General features: G+C 41.7%; 1 protein-coding gene across 2 annotated transcripts in view; it reads left to right on the plus strand.

Annotated features, from left to right (window-relative positions):
• The first annotated feature begins 4,001 nt into the window (after positions 1-4,001).
• The window catches only part of THEM4 (thioesterase superfamily member 4), a 44,999-nt gene continuing 30,189 nt past the window's right edge, over positions 4,002-18,811 (plus strand). For both annotated transcript variants that reach the window (XR_003679497.2, XM_024116246.3), the window contains exons 1-2: positions 4,002-4,161; positions 12,566-12,707. Coding sequence is in view for 1 of the 2 variants with exons in the window: in XM_024116246.3 (XP_023972014.1) it covers positions 4,063-4,161; positions 12,566-12,707 (241 nt within the window). In the remaining variant the exon portion in view is untranslated. The remainder of the gene's footprint in view (positions 4,162-12,565; positions 12,708-18,811) is intronic.

Genomic DNA, 18,811 nt, shown 5'->3' on the forward strand with positions numbered 1-18,811 from the left:
TTTATTTTAAAAAAAAGAAAGAAAGCAGACCAGTGTTTGCCTTGAGGGTAGCAGGAAGAGTTTACAAGGGGCATGAGGAAACTTGTCAGTGACAGGCTCATTATCTTGATTGTAATGATGTTTTCATAGGTGTCTACATGTAGCAAAATTTATCAACTTGTACACTTTAAATACATGCAGTTTATTATATGCCCCCATTAAACCTCTATAAAGCTGTTTACAGTATTAAAGGAGAATGGTGAAAACACAAGTTTCACACAGTGGGCTTATTTCATTAAAGCATAGTTTTATCAAAAACAGGGATGAAAATTTATTCTTTGTGTAAGCCACACAAACATCCAAGAAAAACTTCCATTTCCAAGACTACCAATCCTATTCCTAGACCGTCATCCGCCCCATCTCCCTACAAACTCGGCCAGACATTTCATGTTGTCAACATGAATACCTCAGATAAATACCTGGTGAGGAAGCCAGGTCAGAGTGTGGGTGACTGATCCAAATGCATTGCCACTACCTGACAAATTTGAAAGTTATACTGAGTGTAATTGACCTAGAAGAGCTGTTGTTACACTTACAATATTAGCAGGACTGGAGTCTATTTATGGGTTTTGATGGACTCTAACTACATTGTAATTTGTACATATATACAAGTTATCTGTATAACCTATCTTCTTATTCACTAACAGAAGTCATCTTGATTTATGGGTTTGTTTTATAATGTGCCTCTATCTGCATGCACCACATGGAAAGACAATAAACACAAAAAATACTTCGGGCTCTTGCTGCTAAACAAGTATTGAAGCAATGTGTGTGAGTTATTAAAAGAAGTACTACAATCAACAAGACAATTTGGCACTGTCCACGCCCTCAGGAAACTGGAATACTATATTGAAAAGGAGACAACTTCTCTTAGAGATAGAGGGTATGGTACGTGTGTTGGGGGAAGTGGGGCCATGAGATAGTCTCCTAAAATTACAGAATATCAACAGCCACACCTTATGCCGAATCATCTTCAGTTTGAGTCGCTCTTACACGCCTTAACTCTCAAATTCCCTCTATCTCAGAATGCTATACCCTTACTCCCAGTTAATATGGTGGGTTTAAAATACACCGGGCATTCTTTCCTACTGACAAACTGATGGAGAAGTTCATGTGATCAAGGAAAATATCTGATACTAATTGCTCACAAAAAAAAAAAAGTAGAAGGGGACTCTCTGAACTTATACCCAAGCCCAAAGCCAAGTTTATTTATCTCTGATAAATCTCTCCTGATAATAATCCCTCCAGTCCCACCTTTACTATGTGAGTAGTTACACAACTGTGTTGGTGGGAAAATATTGTGTAATGATGTGCTGGGGGTAAGCAATTCTAGTAACCATTAAGAGTCTTAAAACTTCACCTCGGGATGGACTAAGACTGTGGTATATTGGTAAATATTTAATAAGGTAAGAAAGGAAGGCCCTCATTTGCAGTATCTAAGTGAATACTCCCAGTCAGTCAATTTTAAGCTACCACTGTGATGTGACTAAATGCGATGTTGGGAAGATGTGTGCCTAGTATTGCCCCCATACAAATGAGATAGAGATAAATAATCCCAAGAGTACATACAATAGTAAAATGTAGTAAAAATAATTAGGTAGTTACAGTTTTTACTATCTAATACTGTCACCGGCCAAGCCCATTAACAATTTCTGGGAAATAAAAATAGAATCTGGGTAATAAGACAAAGTTTAACCTTTTTCTTTTTCTTTGTGCTTAGTCTAGTTTCACTTGCTCACAGGGTGTTGCATGCAGAGATCTTACACCAGGCCCTTCAGACCAGAGTTCCTAGTGTGAAAAGGCTGGGCCTGGCACCTCAGCTCTGGGCCCCTGTCCAGAAGTGCTGCACAGGCGCCTGCAATCCAAGATGGCAGGGGCAGGCCCAGTGCAGATGTACTGCACCCACACCTCCCACACACTGCTTTCTGAAGCCTTGAGCAGCAAATGTGGGGTGGTGTGCCTGCGCGGACCCGCCCCCTCCCTGCTGACAAGAACCCTATAAACCAGCCCCAGCCAAACGCCTTTGGGGAAGAGCACGTACTCGAGAGCTTGAACTCCCACCTCTTCATTCTTTGACTTCCTTTGCGTCTGAACCAAACTCGGTCTCCTACTGGCTCCAAGATACCGGTCAGAAGGACACTTGCTGGGGACTGACTGGGGAGTATCATTACAATACCTTCATTTTTAAAATATTACTTAATTGTAAGTTTATATAATTTAAATTTTAATAATGGCAGTGTTTAAGGATTGGCTAGCCGAATACTTACAATTTTTTTTTTTTTTTTTTGTGCTAGGCGGGCCTCTCACTGTTGTGGCCTCTCCGGTTGCGGAGCACAGGCTCCGGACGCGCAGGCTCAGCAGCCATGGCTCACGGGCCCAGCCGCTCCGCGGCATGTGGGATCCTCCCAGACCGGGGCACGAACCCGTGTCCCCTGCATCAGCAGGCGGACTCTCAACCACTGCGCCACCAGGGAAGCCCCGAATACTTACAATTTTAACGAGACTGTTCAAGTCACCTTCAACACACCACTGGCCTGGGGGTACTTTCTTTCTGAGGTGAATACAAGATAACTTCAAGTAACTTCTAACTTCGGTGACTCCTACTGAAAGAGAAGGTGCTGGCAACAAGTAAAACTTGATATATTCTTTTAATACAACAATGAAGAAACAAGAGCCCAGGTACAATTAAAGAGCGTACAAGGTGTTAGGTGGTGGAGTGGGACTTGGGAGCTCACATATGTCTCCAAAGCTAAGAGATGAATACATCCGTCAGGTGTTGCTACGGTTTCTAGTTGAAAAAGCCAGACTCGAGGACTTTTAGCTCTGCCCGGAGCCTTAAGGGTGTGTGTGGAGGGGCGGCGCAAGAGGTAGAGAACGTAGCTTTCTAAGCGTATGTCCTTTGCACCCAAAAGTCTCTCTACAGATCAATCCCAACCACGGATTTGTCCATGGCCTCCAAGAAAATATTCTATTTCTACAATCCGCTGTGTGCGCTCCTACCCACCTGACGGCTTAAGTCTTCTGCGGGAGGTAGAACTACTAGGGAACAGAGAGCACAGAATTCGGTCGGCCGTCGCGAGACGGGAAAAAAGCCAGCGAATCCTCATTAGTAGCCCGTGGCCGCCTGGGCTGAGGGGCTGAGGGCCGTGAGCTGTAGCCGCGGACCCGCCCTCCCAGGCCTCCTCGTCCTCCCCAGGCCGCCGAGCCGCCGGCGCCGCGCGCGCCTCTCCAGCCGCCCGCTCGAGGCTTGACATTTGCTCCGGAAGTGGCTCCGGCGCCCGAGGCGGGCCTAAGATTTTACCGGACGGAAAGACCGACGCCCCCGCTGCCTTCACGCCCCGCCCCCACACCGCGCGCCAGGCCCCGCCCTCCGCTCCCCTAAGTTAAAGAGGAAGAGCGGGCAGTTAGGTGGCTGGTTGGGTGAGTTGGCCTCTGCCGTGGCCGCGAGCCAGCCGCCGCGCTTCCGGCGGCCGGAGCCCGGCGCAAGCTCGGAGCCATGATGAGGAGCTGCACCGCGGCACTGCGCACGCTCCGGGTCCTTCGCTGCAGGCTAGAAGGCGCGTTCCCCGCAGCGAGGCACCCGGTACTCGCGCGGGTAAGTCCCGGGCGCTGGGAGACGGAAGTGGGCAGAGGGGCGGGACTTTCCGTCAGGAACAGCCCTGTGATTTGGGTTTGTTCAGCTGTTTATCCATTTCCTCAGCCAACTGACTTCAGAATAAAAGCTAACATCAGCTCCAAGAGACATCAATGTTAACGGGGTCACCGGATCTTTCAGTCCTGAGATTCAAGCCGTAAGAAACTGCACAGAAGGGTGACGCCGTTTGTTGGTTTTTTTTTTTTAACATCTTTATTGGAGTATAATTGCTTTACAATGGTGTGTTAGTTTCTGCTGTATAACAAAGTGAATCAGCTATACGTATACATATATCCCCATATCTCCTCCCTCTTGAGCCTCCCCTCTGCCGTGGCCGCGAGCCAGCCGCCGCGCTTCCGGCGGCCGGAGCCCGGCGCAAGCTCGGAGCCATGATGAGGAGCTGCACCGCGGCACTGCGCACGCTCCGGGTCCTTCGCTGCAGGCTAGAAGGCGCGTTCCCCGCAGCGAGGCACCCGGTACTCGCGCGGGTAAGTCCCGGGCGCTGGGAGACGGAAGTGGGCAGAGGGGCGGGACTTTCCGTCAGGAACAGCCCTGTGATTTGGGTTTGTTCAGCTGTTTATCCATTTCCTCAGCCAACTGACTTCAGAATAAAAGCTAACATCAGCTCCAAGAGACATCAATGTTAACGGGGTCACCGGATCTTTCAGTCCTGAGATTCAAGCCGTAAGAAACTGCACAGAAGGGTGACGCCGTTTGTTGGTTTTTTTTTTTTAACATCTTTATTGGAGTATAATTGCTTTACAATGGTGTGTTAGTTTCTGCTGTATAACAAAGTGAATCAGCTATACGTATACATATATCCCCATATCTCCTCCCTCTTGAGCCTCCCTCCCACCCCCCGTCTAGGTGGGGTGACCCGTTTTGAAGCAGTGTGCAGGATGCTTGAGTCATGTTAGCAGGTCAAGGAATACAGCTGCTACTAATTTTAATAAAGAAAGGTTGTGCCTTAAGCAAGGTCACATAGAAAACACGTGGTACAGTTGGAATCTGAACCTAAGCAGTCTGCCTCCTAACCATTACATTATACCCTCAGGAGAAGAGCACGTCTCTAACAAGGGTTTAATCCTAGTTCTCTACTACTAGTTTACTACTTTACTTATCTACTAGAAAAACTGTTAAGATATTCTGTCTTACCATTTTTCAGTCAGCAATTAATACAGATATTTGCTGCCTCTCACCAGCTATATCCAAGGAATATCTAAAGATAATAGTTTATAGGGATATTGGCTTAATTCTAGATAATTCAATTAAGTAGTACTGCTTAAATTGTCCTCTCTGAAGGATATCAGTTCAATGAAAATAATCATTTTGGACTCGTAAAGGACACACACAAGTGGATCCCATTTAATGACAGTTAAAACCATTTTAACATCTCTGAAAATGTTAAGTTCAAGAATTTTTATTTTTTTTAAATATTGATTTATTTTATTTTTGGCTGCATCAGGTCCTAGTTGCAGCACGCGGGATCTTTGTTGCGGCTTAGTTGTGGCATGCAGGATCTTTTGTTGTGGTGCACAGGCTTAGTTGCCCCGTCACATGTGGGAACTTAGTTCCCCAAGACCAGGGATCCAACCCGTGTTCCCTGCATTGGAAGGCAGATTCTTAACCACTGGACCACCAGGGAAGTCCCAAGTTCAAGAATGTTAAAACAATTTCTATACAGTTCTTATTATTAAGCAGTCTGCTTGAATTGAATGACGAAATAATGTTCACTTTGGGAGAGTCAAGGTAACTAATAATAATTTATAATGAAATCAGCTTCCTTGATTGTTTTAATATTAGAAATGATAAAGACAACCACTTAAAATAAGTAATAGTAAACGGTTAAAAAATTTTAAGGTGAAATTTTTAGCAAAAAGAAAGGAGAGGCTGGCACTTCTAATAGAAACATTTAATAAATATTGTAATGGGATTCTAATGGTGTTAGCTTTAGGGAATAAGTAATAATTGATGGAATGAGGATGTTTTTATTGGCAGTTATTTCCTCAGTTATTTAAATTTTTCCACTTGAAGTCTAAAAACTTGTGGTTGAATATACAAAAGAGCATTAAGTATGGGCCATTTATAAGAACAAAGACGTCAGAATTCTAAAGTTACAGTCTCATTTCCAGGCTCGTGCAGAACTTTGGGTTAAAATATCTACAAGACTGGTTGGGAGCCTCCAGATAGGGCTATGCGGTAGTCATGTTTCTTTCTTCTGGGCCTTGTGTCTTCTACCAGTTCTTCTCAATCCTTTGGAGACAGGAGATGATACCTCATTCCACTTATCACCATTTTAAGGCATTCAGGATTGCCTTGAATAAGTGGTTCAGCTTCTACTGTCTTACTTAAGAAATTCTTCGATATAAGAGGAAACTTGACTTTAGCAAGGATGTCAACCATAAATGGCTGGCGATTAGGTTCATCATATTTCAATCACCTGACTGCAGCGTCGTAAACCTGATCCTCTGCTCTCACAGTTAGAGTGTCCTGGTTGAGGAGATGTGTAACTCGCCTGGCATCAAGTTGTAGAAATTCATCAGTTTTATAAAATTCAGTAAAATGCTGATGAACAAAGTCATCTGCAGTTGCGTTCAATTTAGGACAGTCTAGACATTCTGCTAGCCCACTTATACCAAGACAATTGGAAGCATCAACTTGTTCCTTGAAAAAATCAACACACATTTCTTCACAGGTTCAATCTGGTACTGGTTTGCTGCATCTAATGAAGACTGAACATTGTTGCTATTCACAGAAATTCTAATGCTACAAGCGAATTCCACAAGTTATTTAATAATGTCAGGTTCAGCATCTTTGAGTTCTACTTCAAAGGACTTTGATTCAAGCATGTTAGTTGTGAACATTAAGTTTAAAAAATAACTGGCTGCAGCAAGGACAACACAGTGAACAGCTTTCTTTTTTTGTTCCTGGACCATAAGGATCACATCACACAGTGTTTTCTTTGGATTTATGTAGTTTGTCAACAAGGTTCTGCAGTCAGTCCCTCCCAGCGTGATTTCAAGTTGACCCTGGGTATAAATCCCTGGGTAGACTGTAGATTCAACTATAGTTGGGTGGTGGATTTAAATCACTGTTTCCGCATGTTATTCATGACGCCCATGAAGCCTGCCAATTTAGCTTCCTCTCGAGCAGCAAGTTTCTTCTAGGACTTCTTGCCGCTCTTCTCCACCCCGGAGGCTGCCATTCTCCGTCAGCACGGTTCACGCCTGAACCGCCGTTCCACGCGAAGGGTTGCAGGTTCCCGATACTCTGGGGCTTCTGTTTACCAAACACTTTGACCGGGATGGATGGCTGCAGCTCCCTGCTCCCGAACCAGTGAGCCAGCGGCGGACCACTGCAGTAGGACAAGGCCCTGTGGCCCCCTCAAGCTCGCCAGGAAGCGATGACGCGGGCTCTGCTGCGTTTCCCACACAACCGAAGCCCAGAGAAGGAGCCTGTGCCAGATTACTTTTAAAGAGTAATGAGGGCTTCCCTGGTGGTGCAGTGGTTGAGAGTCCGCCTGCCGATGCAGGGGACACGGGTTCGTGCCCCAGTCCGGGAAGATCCCATATGCCGCGGAGCGGCCCGTGAGTCATGGCCGCTGAGCCTGCGCATCCGGAACCTGTGCTCCGCAACGGGAGAGGCCACAACAGTGAGAGGCCCGCGTACCGCAAAAAAAAAAAAAAAAAAAAAGAATAATGAGTGCAGATCGGTTATTAATCCTGTACCATCGTGCACTTTGGAAAATAAAATGCCCTGTGCTAATCTCACAACAAAGATAGATTCGTTTCTTTAATATGTTGGTGTCTTGTAATCTATGTTGAGAATATTTATATTAACAGTATTTACAGGCTTTATAACAGTAGTATTTACAGGACTTACAAATCATGCTTCTTTTGGTTCAGTAACTTAATCTTAAAAAGAGACACATTAAAAAGTTGTAACTTAAGTCCCACTTGAAAAATACATAATCAAAGATCTAGCAAGACCTTTCCTCTATTCAGGGCAACAAAAAACAGTGATTATCCCTCACATTTATCCCTCATGCACAGAGTCTTTGCTGTGAATTTTCAGGTGCCTTTACTTCAAGTATCTCTTAATTCTCATCTCCTTGGACTGAAACTTTCATTATTTTTATTTCTCACAACATCATAGTGTTCATCTGTGGTCCCAAACTCAACATGCCCCAAACTAAAATTAATGGTTTCACTCCCACTTTCCGCCTCCTGATGTGTACATGAACACTAACGAAAACGTCCTCTTTCTTTTCCTTCTATCCACTCCAACCTTCAAACCACAAGTCAGGAATCATCCAAAACTCTTCTACTTTCTCTTCCCCCATGATGTTGCGCCTCCCTCCCACCCTCCCTACCCACCCCAATCATGTAGTTTTTAAAGTACATAAATTATGGAAGTAACCTAACACACACAATTAGTCATAAATTAATATGTATTGACTAATACTTGTCAAGAGGTAGAATAGGATGTGTAAGCTTTGGAGTTGTGAATTTGGGCTTACCGCATCCATAGGTCTCATCTTAAATAGGGAACTCTAGGTTTAATCAGTTCTAGCATCCTTTCATGGACCAGTGCAACAGAGATAATAAAGGCTTTTAGGAATTAGAATGACTCCCTTGACCCTGGGCTCTCCTACCTGATTGTAACTTTGAAAGTCCGGGGGATTCAGCTAAATGCAACAATCTTTTTTTTCCCCCCCTTTTTGGCACTGCATGGCATGTGGGATCTTAGTTCCCTGACCAAGGATCAAACCCACGCCACAATCCTTGGTCCCAATGTCCTAAATATCTCTTAAATCTTTTTCATTCCTCTCTACCTAGTTCACCTTCTGACCACATTTCTCCTGGACCTTTACAACAGTCTTTTAACTGGTTTCCTTACCATTGCTTCTCACCTTACAATTCATCCTTTACATCAGAGGGAGCTTTCTAAAACCTAAGTTCATGTTACTGCTTTGCTTAAAACTCCTTAAGCCTCCCCATAATGGAAAAAGTACTTTGCCACTCAAGTACCACCTTCATGATTCTTTAAAGACTCCTTTCTTTAATTAGCTTCATTCTAAGCAATAACATTTGTGAAATCCGGTGTGATGTGCTATTTATGTCCTTTTATTGATATAATAGTCATTTAAAAATACATATATCATTGTCCTTGTGCCAGCTAAAATCATCTTTCCTATTGGCCTTTGGAAACATTAACCCAGAAGATGAAATCCAAGCCTTCGTTAAAGCCAAAGAGCCACTGTAGTGTCATCCCTCTTCTGCTTTGCCATCCCTATCTTGCTGCTGTTCTCATTGCACCTTTCATCTATGAAGACTGAAATCCTAGCAGTTCCCCATCTCTCTGTGCCTTTGCTTGGAGCAGCCCTCCTATTCTTTCCTTAGTGAACTTTTCATACTTTAGAAATCACTGTATCAGTCCTCATCTTTTTGAAGTTTTCCCTGAAAGTCACTCCTTCTGTGTCTGTATCTATTTCTTTTGTAACATTTTTCACACTCGAGGCAGCAGTCACTTGAGGACAGGGCCTAAGTCTTCTCTCTTTGTATTACCTGTTCCTGGCACAGAACCAGAGCATATAGTAGGGCTCAAAAAAGTTCATTGTGGGACTTCCCTGGTAGTCCAGTGGTTAAGGCTCTGCACTTCCACTGCAGGGGGCGTGGGTTTGATCCCTGGTCAGGGAACTAAGATCCCATATGCCATGCAGTGCCAAAAAAGGGGAAAAAAAAAAAAAAAAAAAAGATTGTTGCATTTAGCTGAATCCCCCGGACTTTCAAAGTTACAATCAGGTAGGAGAGCCCAGGGTCAAGGGAGTCATTCTAATTCCTAAAAGCCTTTATTATCTCTGTTGCACTGGTCCATGAAAGGATGCTAGAACTGATTAAACCTAGAGTTCCCTATTTAAGATGAGACCTATGGATGCGGTAAGCCCAAATTCACAACTCCAAAGCTTACACATCCTATTCTACCTCTTAATTGACAAGTATTAGTCAATACATATTAATTTATGACTAATTGTGTGTGTTAGGTTACTTCCAGAATTTATGTACTTTAAAAACTACATGATTGGGGTGGGTAGGGAGGGTGGGAGGGAGGCACAAGAGGGAGGGGATATGGGGATATATGTATACATATAACTAATTCACTTTGTTATACAGCAGAAACTAACACAACATTGTAAAGCAATTATACTCCAATAAAGATGTTAAAAAAAAAGCCATCAGTGCATACTGGAATTTGATGGCAAGAATAGGCACATGAGTAATAGCTTTGAAAGATAAATAAAAAGAGGAAAAAAAAAAAAACTATATGATTGGGACCGGATTCTAAGGAAATAATCCAAAGTAGAGAAAAGACTATATTCACAGTGTTCCAATGATCCTCTTCATTTAAAGCAGCAAAAGATTGGAAATAATTTACATGTACAATTTAAATGGTTAAGTAAATTATAGTATATCATTTTAAAGGACTATTTTTCTGCTGTTGAAAATGGTGATAACTGAGATTAAGGGCATGAGAAAGTGAACACTAAAGAATTTTAAGTGATGAAGCAAAAGAAAAATTATATTTCTTACTGAGATTACAAAGGTACAGATACTGAGCTAGGGAGTGGAGTGGTCTCAACCCTACTCATATTTTCCCTCACGAATTCAAGACTTCCTTTTCTTAGCCAGGAAGTTTTTAGTTCCATAGAGTTCTTGGGACAGGCTCCCTAAATTCTTACCATCAGGCCAGGATCAGAGCTAGCCCAGAGGTCAGCAGAAGGCTGGTTGGCTGGTTCTTCCATCACAGTAACATCACCTCCCTGTACCCTGGGGTGTAGTCCAAGTGCTGTAGGTACATTGAATCTGAATGAATTGATAAGGGTGCCTGGAAGTAGAATGCCACAGAGTTGATAGCTTCTGTGGTCTTAATGTTCCAGGATTTCTGCACAAGTCAAAATAACTGATTTTCCTTTCTGGTGCCGATGGGCATTTGCTTTGTCCAGCTCTTTTGTAGGTGACACTTTGTCCCCCAAGTCCTCCAGGGCCCATGTACCTTTCCACCTGCTGTGTGGGCACTGGAGTGGTAGCAGTGCTGAGTGCTACAGAGAAATAGCACTGGTGGAAGCTGTGGTTATTATGACACCAAGAACTTTTCCCCTCCAACCCCCTCCTCCTCTTTCTTTGTATTCTCTTTCTTGGCATCTGGCTCTGTCACCTACTCCGTTGAACAGTTCAGAAACCTGAGATTGGCTCTTGAATTTTTCCTCTTCCCTCACTCTCCTTATCCAAATGGTCATGAAGTTCTGCTTCATGCATTCATAATTTTTCACCTGAGTTATTCCAGTAGCCTCTAGACAGGGCGCTCTGATTCCAATCTTGAAATCACTCCCGCTATCTTTTGTATTATGGCCAAATCTGATCTTGTCACTCCCCTATTTAAAATCCCTCCAAGAGCACTGCAGATGCAATTCAAACCAGTTAACTTAGTGTGGGAGCTTCTCACAGTCAGGCCCTTGCCTATGTCTCTGCAGCCATCTGCTCTTCCCCTTGTACTGAAACAATGCCAGGCTTCCTTGAGGCCTTAGTTTCATCATCTGTAAAATGGGGATAATAATTAGTACCTACTTCATATGGTTGTTGTAAGGCCCCTCAAAACTGTTTCATGCCTCCTTGCCTTCGCACACAGCGTTCCTTTGCCTACAATACTCTTTCTATCTGGCTAATTTCTGCTTGTCTAATGAAGATTCAAGTCAAAGAACCCCTACCTGAATACCCAATCTCAGATGAATACCTCTTCCCTGTGCTCTGGCTTCCTGTGCGTTTCCCACTGGTAACACTTTTTACATGGAGGAAAACTGTCTGTCCTTCATCTCTCTTTATCACCAGTTCTTGGCTGCTGACTTTAAAAAAATGCACCACATGAGAGTTGCGATTTAGTTTTATTTGAGGCAAAATCAGGACTATACCCCGGGAGACAGCATCTCAGATAGCTCTGAGAAACTGCTCCAAAGAGGCAGGGGGGAAGGTCACTATATATGTGATTTTGGTGAAGGGGGAGTACATGCAGTCAAGCTAGTCTCTAGTGAAGGTTACTGCTAGTCACAAGGAGCAGACGTCACCATGAAGGATTTTAGTGCTTTTCTGGATATGAGGAGATACAAGAATTGCACTCATAAAATCAGCTCCTGAAAATACCTAACTATCTGAAGACCTCTTCTGCCAGTTTTTCTCAGAGCACAGGATGCCTCTTTTTTGTCCTCCACCCTGAACTCCTTTCAGGGGGTGCTGAAAATCAGCAGTTGCAGCAGCGCATGATTTAATCCTTGTAGAGGTGGATGGCAAGTGCTGGTTTGTAGTTGATGTGGCTCACTTGTGCTTGATTAAGGTTAAAAAAAGAAGGGTGTCTGCAGACCTGGGCTTAATACCAACTCTGCTAATGGCTAGTTGGATGACATTGAGCAAATCATTTATCTTCTCTCAATCTCCCAATTCTCCCAAGGAGGGAGGACCAGGTGATCCTAGAAATTTGTTTCCACTTCAAAACAACAAGCTTGGGGCTTCCCTGGTGGCGCAGTGGTTGGGAGTCCGCTGGCCGATGCAGGGGACTCGGGTTTGTGACCCTGTCTGGGAGGATCCCACATGCCGCGGAGCGGCTAGGCCCGTTAGCCATGGCCTCTGGGCCTGTGCTTCCGGAGCCTGTGCGCCGCAACTGGAGAGGCCGCGGCAGTGAGAGGCCCGCGTACCGCAAAAAAAAACGAAGAAAACAAAAACAAAAAAAAAAAAACAAGCTTTTGGGAAGAGGAAAAGCAGCAAGATAGTCTTAGAAAATAAAAGAATACGTTATGAAATAGGATGTACCTCCCATTACTCTCCTTTTTTTCCTTTCATTTAGAGGTGGTTTTCTACGGAGAAAGTCATTCCTAAAGACCAAGCTCTCCCCAACCCCAGCTGGAGCAAGGACTTAAGACTCCTCTTTGACCAGTTCATGAAGAAATGTGAAGACGGCTCCTGGGAACGTTTGCCTTCATATAAAAGTAAATATACTCAAAAGAGTGAAGATTTCAAAACCTATTTTCTTGGTAGGAATAGCTACACTCCCATAAAGAATATTTAAATATCAAATATAAAACTAAGAACAGATTGAAGTACTTGTTACCACTTGAAGAAGGAAGGAGGATAGTGCAGGGGGTTGCTATATTCTCCAGTTTTATAGGCCAGAAATCTCAATAAATTTCACAGATTGTGGGAGAGCATGAAGTCTGTTGCCATTAATAAGAATGCCCCCACCGTGGCATCATCATCACCATTATCAGGAAGGGGCCCCAGAAAGCCTCTACCCTACCACATTCTCATCACCTTTCTGTCTTGAGGCTGTCATCACTAACCTCAATTTACTGTTTATCCCAATATATGGCTCTGTCACCCTAAGAAGCTCAGAATACTCAAGTCATCCCCTCATCTCCCAGACTCTAAACTCCCAAGGCAAACTACCCCACCTCCAACACATACACATTGCACTTCCTGTCCTTTGTGTGTGTGTGTCTGTGTCTGTGTGTCTGTGTGTCTGTGTGTGTGTGTGTGTTTTAATTAATAGACTTCTTTTTTTAGTAGTTTCAGGTCTATAGAAAAAAGAGTGGAAAGAACAGAGTTCCCAATATACCCCTTAATTCCTTCTGCCAGCTCTCCATTTATTAACATCTTGCAATAGTAAAGTACATTTGTTGTAATGGTGAGACTGTATTAATACATTAACTAAAGTCCATAGTTTACATTAGGGTTCACTGTGTAATACTTGATGAGTTTTGACAAATGTATAATGACATATATCATACGGAATAGTTCCACTGCCTTAAAAATTCACTGTGTTCCCCCTGTTCATCTGTCCCTCCTTCTCCCGAACCCTTGGCAACCACTGATCTTTTTACTCTCTCCATGGTTTTGCCTTTTCCAGAATACACACAGTATGTAGCCTTTTCGGATTGTTTTCTTTCACTTAATAATATACATCTATTAAGGTACATTTATTTTTTCCACAGCACTTAACACCATCTGGCATGCTTTGTGCTTATTTAACGGTGTGTCTCTCACCACTAGAGTGTTTGCTTCTGTCGACTTAAAAAAAAATGCACAATGTGAGAGTTGCGAGTTAAGTTTTATTTGGGGCAAAATGAGGACTGCAGCTCGGGAGACAGCATTTCAGATAGCTCTGAGAAACTGCTCCAGAGAAGTAGGGGGGAAGGTCAGTATATATGTGATTTTGGTGAAGGGGGAATGCATGCAATCAAGCATATATTTTTTTGCAGAAGGTTTCTGCTAGTCACGAGGAGCAGACGTCACCGTGAAGGATTTTAGTGCTTTTCTAGATATGAGGAGATACAAGAATTGGGCTCATAAAATCGGTCCTGAAAATATCTAACTATCTGAAGACCTATTCTGCCAGTTTTTCCCAGAGCACAGAGTGCCTCATTTCTGCTCTCCACCCTGAACTCCTTTCAGGGGGTGTTGCAAGTCAGCAGCTGCAGCAGCACATGATTTAATCCTTGTAAAGGGAGATGGTAAGTGCCAATGGCAAGTGCCAATTTGTCGTTGACAGCGCCTCCTCATGGTCATAAATTCGACCATGATTTGGGAGGCATTTCATGACCATTTTGTCCCACAGTGCTAGGAAGGCTCATTCCTAGGTCTGGCGAAGATTTTGCTGATAGGCCAATCTGTGCTATTACTGGACTAGGTCTTTTAACAGTAGCTAAAGACTCTGGACCACCTGCCTTACTAATCTGTTATGGTCCAGGAAAATTTCCTCTTGTTGTCTCTTCCCATATCTGGAGTTACAGTATTACAATCATTGATCTCATATAAAACTATATATTTTTGTTGGAGGCTCAGTCACACATTTAGTAATGCAAGAAACAACAATCTTGTAAAACAGGAAAAATGCAAATAACATAGCTAGCAATATTATTAAAGTCATAAGTGAGAATTAAGCCAAGAACTTCCATTAGGTGCAACCCAGTATATCTTCAGGTCACCTGACTTAGTCTGTTCTGTACCAGTCGTTATCTTGCAGGGAAATGGTGTATTGTCACTGTCCATAAGGCTCCCAGCCCAATTTCCTAGTTACTACGCTGGTTATCCTTAGTATAATTTGATTGTTCCCAAGATAAAAGGGTGCCTTAAAACTTAAATGACCATAGCCTGGTGTTAACCACATAAATCCATCCCATAATTGCGGGAGCTTTTATTCCTTGGCTGAAATTTTGCTGTTGCTCTGATTGAGCTTGAGTAACTTTAGAGGAAAATTCATTTTTTTATGGCCAGGGTCAGAGCGAGTATTATTAATTATCTAGGTGAGGGGATCCCATCTAGTAATATCAAGAGTAGCCTGAACAGGACTGAACTTTCTTTCTTCTGAAATAAATTTCCTAAGAGCCATCCAATCAGAGCCTTGGAGTAGAGAAATCCACCAAGGTAATCCAGAAGTACTAGACAAAGGTGATTGGCCACAAACCCAACAATTGGATTGATTTTTAAAACTAGCATAGGATCATGTCCATGATAGAAAACATTTGATTTATATGCAAAAGTCTGAGAAGTCAAGAAAACTTTATAAATGATAATACAAATCAGGTCCAGCATCTTGGGTAAGCTGTCTGCTTCTGATGTTGTCTTCTTCTCATCCTGGTGTGAGTGTAGTTTCCTCTGTTTGAGTGGTGTTTTAAGGTGAGTTTGAGGTCAGCAGTCCTTACTATAGACCAGTCCGGTGCAGCAGCCCTTTTTAAGTGGGAAATATGAATCCAAGAGTGTATCCCTTTATTTTTGCTGCACATGAGCTAGTTAAGCGTACCTGGTGAGGGCGTTTCCATCTGGATTGTAGTGAGTCCTTTAAATGATGTCTTTTCCAATATACATAGTCCCCTGGTTGCAGGTCATGGGGCAAATGATCTTCATCCAAAGATAGATTACAGAGATAAGCTTCAAAAACAAACTTAGAGCGTGCTTTTAATAATACAATTTAACTTTATATCAATATAACATAACAACAAGGAACTATCCTGGAAGTGAGTCTCAGTAAATACAGACATCCATTAACAAAACTGGGATTTAACATTCATTGAAACATCTTTTTCTCTCTAAAATTACCCTCATTTCTACCAAATATAACCAAATTAAGACTAATTTGTTTGCAAAATAAATCTGGTCTCAATAAACTTGGCCTGATGATTTATATAACTCTAATTGATTGTATAGGCTTTTTGCTTGCTGAAACTTTTATAAGGAGTCTCAGGCTGGACTTTTAAAATACCTCTCAGGGCTAAGAAAGTCACCAAGGGCTTATCACAGATTTCGCCTAAGAGATCTAGGTGAATTCCTCCGTTTTCAAGGTCCCAGAATCCCTTGAGTTTTCTGTACCTGTTAGTGAGGTAGCCTTCCTAATTTATCGGATAAAGCTACTGGCAACCTGAGAGTTTCCAATGTCTGGAGGGGACAGATAGCAAAGATAAATGTTTCAATCCTGCTTACAAAGGTATAATTTACCAAGTTACTATAAGTCATAATTACTTTGAGGGGAAGGTTTTCCTTACACCTGGAAAACACAGATTTAAACCAGTAATTTTTCAGATAGAAACCATAAAATGTATAACCATATTCACCAATTCACTCAGTCCTATGTAACTAATCCTTTTTGTTAACAGCTTTATGAAGCCATCAGGTTTTTCATTAGAATTCTTCAATTTCTTACCCAGTTCAGCATTGTGGTCTGAAAGTCAGAAACTTGTAGTTATCCAAAAGTCCTTTCTATAAGTTTTCTTGAAGAGGAAGCATTTTTGCAAAGGCATTAGAGTGAAACCATAAGTGTCTATAATGACAAAATACTTAAGGCACGTTTAAAATCTGATTACAATGCAATTAACAAAGAAACTTGGTTACTACTGTGACATATAACACTTTAAGATAATAACTAGAATTATGACTGATAACATTTTACCAAGACATATCAGAATTTTAGGAACTCCATATAATTTCTAGGATATCTTTATTAGTAACATTTACCATACAATATAACCTAAGAAGATTTATTACTCATTTGACATTACTTCCCATGTAATTTAACATACCAAATGAATCTAATTAGTTTAACATCTCTCTTTGGGATGTATCAGGGGCCCGTTGAAGCATCCCAGAGTTAGCTAGGGGTCTAAAGGATGTCATTAAAATTTGATTTAGGAAGTTTTGTCAAAAAATATCAAAAAGGATTTAGAACACTCAGTCAGATAGGATCACAAGTCACTGTGAAACAATAGTTTTTCACTTAGCCCAAGTAACAATAAAAGGTTCCAAAGGCAAATACAGAACAAATCACTTCAAAGGTAAAGAAACTTGAAATCTGTTTTCAAGGGCATTTCAACATTATCAGAAATCTTGCCCTCTTGAGAGAGAAAAACCAAATTCAAGTTTTGCACCCGCTTACTTTTGAAATTCGTTTACGGGACTTCCCTGGTGTGCAGTGGTTAAGAATCCTCCTGCCAATGCAGGGGACACGGGTTCGAGCCCTGGTCTGGGAAGATCCCATGTGCCTCGGAGCAACTAAGCCCATGCGCCACAACTACTGAGCCTGCGCTCTAGAGCCCGCGAGCCACAACTACTGAGCCCACATGCCTAGAGCTCCCGTGCTCCGCAACAAGAGAAGCCACCACAATGAGAAGTCTGCACACCACAACAAAGAGTAGCCCCACCCGCTGCAACTAGAGAAAGCCCACGCACAGCAACAAAGACCCAACACGGCCAAAAATAAATGAATAAATAAATAACATTCATTTACTCAATTAAATTTATTTTAACCTTAGTCAGTCCAGACCATGCACGAAACTCTTTTCTCGGGGTCCCCTTTCCACAAAGCTTTTTATGACTTTCTGTAGCCATCACTTTATTTCCCATTCAGAAACAGCCAGCTATAAGTCAGACTTACTTCCTTTTCCCTTAATAAAATGCAATTCCATTCCTCATGACTTTTTTACTGGAAACATACATCCTACTTTCCTACTGTATACTGAAATGTTTCCTTTATTATTTCTGTTAGCTTTAGTTACATGTTTAAATTAGACTCCTCAGCTCTTAAAATCTTAATTTCTTGTGAAAACTAAGAAGTAAGCAATTATGAACTGTCCTTTACATTAGCATTCTGTAGATTGGTGAACATAAATATCAGTGATATTTTCTAAAAACATTTGCTTTCTTCAGAGAATGTGGCACCAAACATATTCATTTATAATCCTAAATACCTTTTGTTTCTCTGTTAAAGGAAGCCAATGTTCAGTAATTAATGTTTCAGTATCTTATTTTATTTGGGAATGACCTAGCTATTCAATAAGCTTGCATCACTTAACTTAATTTAGCACAACTCTACAATTTCAAGTTACCAGAATCTGGAGAGACTATTTTAGATAGACATTCTTAAAGCATAATTATTCTTAATAGAGTTTATCTAAAAGCTCCTATCTCATTTACATTTTCTTAAAAGTTTCTTCACATCAAGTTACTTTCCCTGGTGACATATTTATAACAGATATAACAAGATTTTATTTAGCTTATATTACACCTAGGTACAATAAAAGTATAACACTTAATGTTGATGACTCTAAAAACATGTCTCTATTAATTAGATCAACAAACTTAAAACATTAATACCAGATATTAATTTAATACTGAATATTTCCCAGTTCACATGAACCTGAAATTCATTTAGCTTAATTTCTCTTACATTTAGAATTGTTTGATTTGTGCTTAGTTTTTTTTTTGAATTTTATTTTATTTATTTTTTTATACAGCAGGTTCTTATTAGTTATCCATTTTATACATATTAGGGGATATATGTCAATCCCAATCTCCGAGTTCATCCCACCACCACCTCCCCACCCCCGCCACTCTTCCCCCTTGGTGTCCATACGTTTGTTCTCTATTTCTGTGTCTCAATTTCTGCTCTGCAAACCAGTTCATCTGTACCATTTTTCTAGGTTCCACATATATGCGTTAATATATGATATTTATTTTTCTCTTTCTGACTTACTTCACTCTGTATGACAGTCTCCAGATCCATCCACATCTCTACAAATGACCCAATTTCATTCCTTTTTTTTTT

The sequence above is a fragment of the Physeter macrocephalus genome, chromosome 4, assembly GCF_002837175.3.
Source record: "Physeter macrocephalus isolate SW-GA chromosome 4, ASM283717v5, whole genome shotgun sequence".
Lineage (NCBI taxonomy): Eukaryota > Metazoa > Chordata > Mammalia > Artiodactyla > Physeteridae > Physeter > Physeter macrocephalus.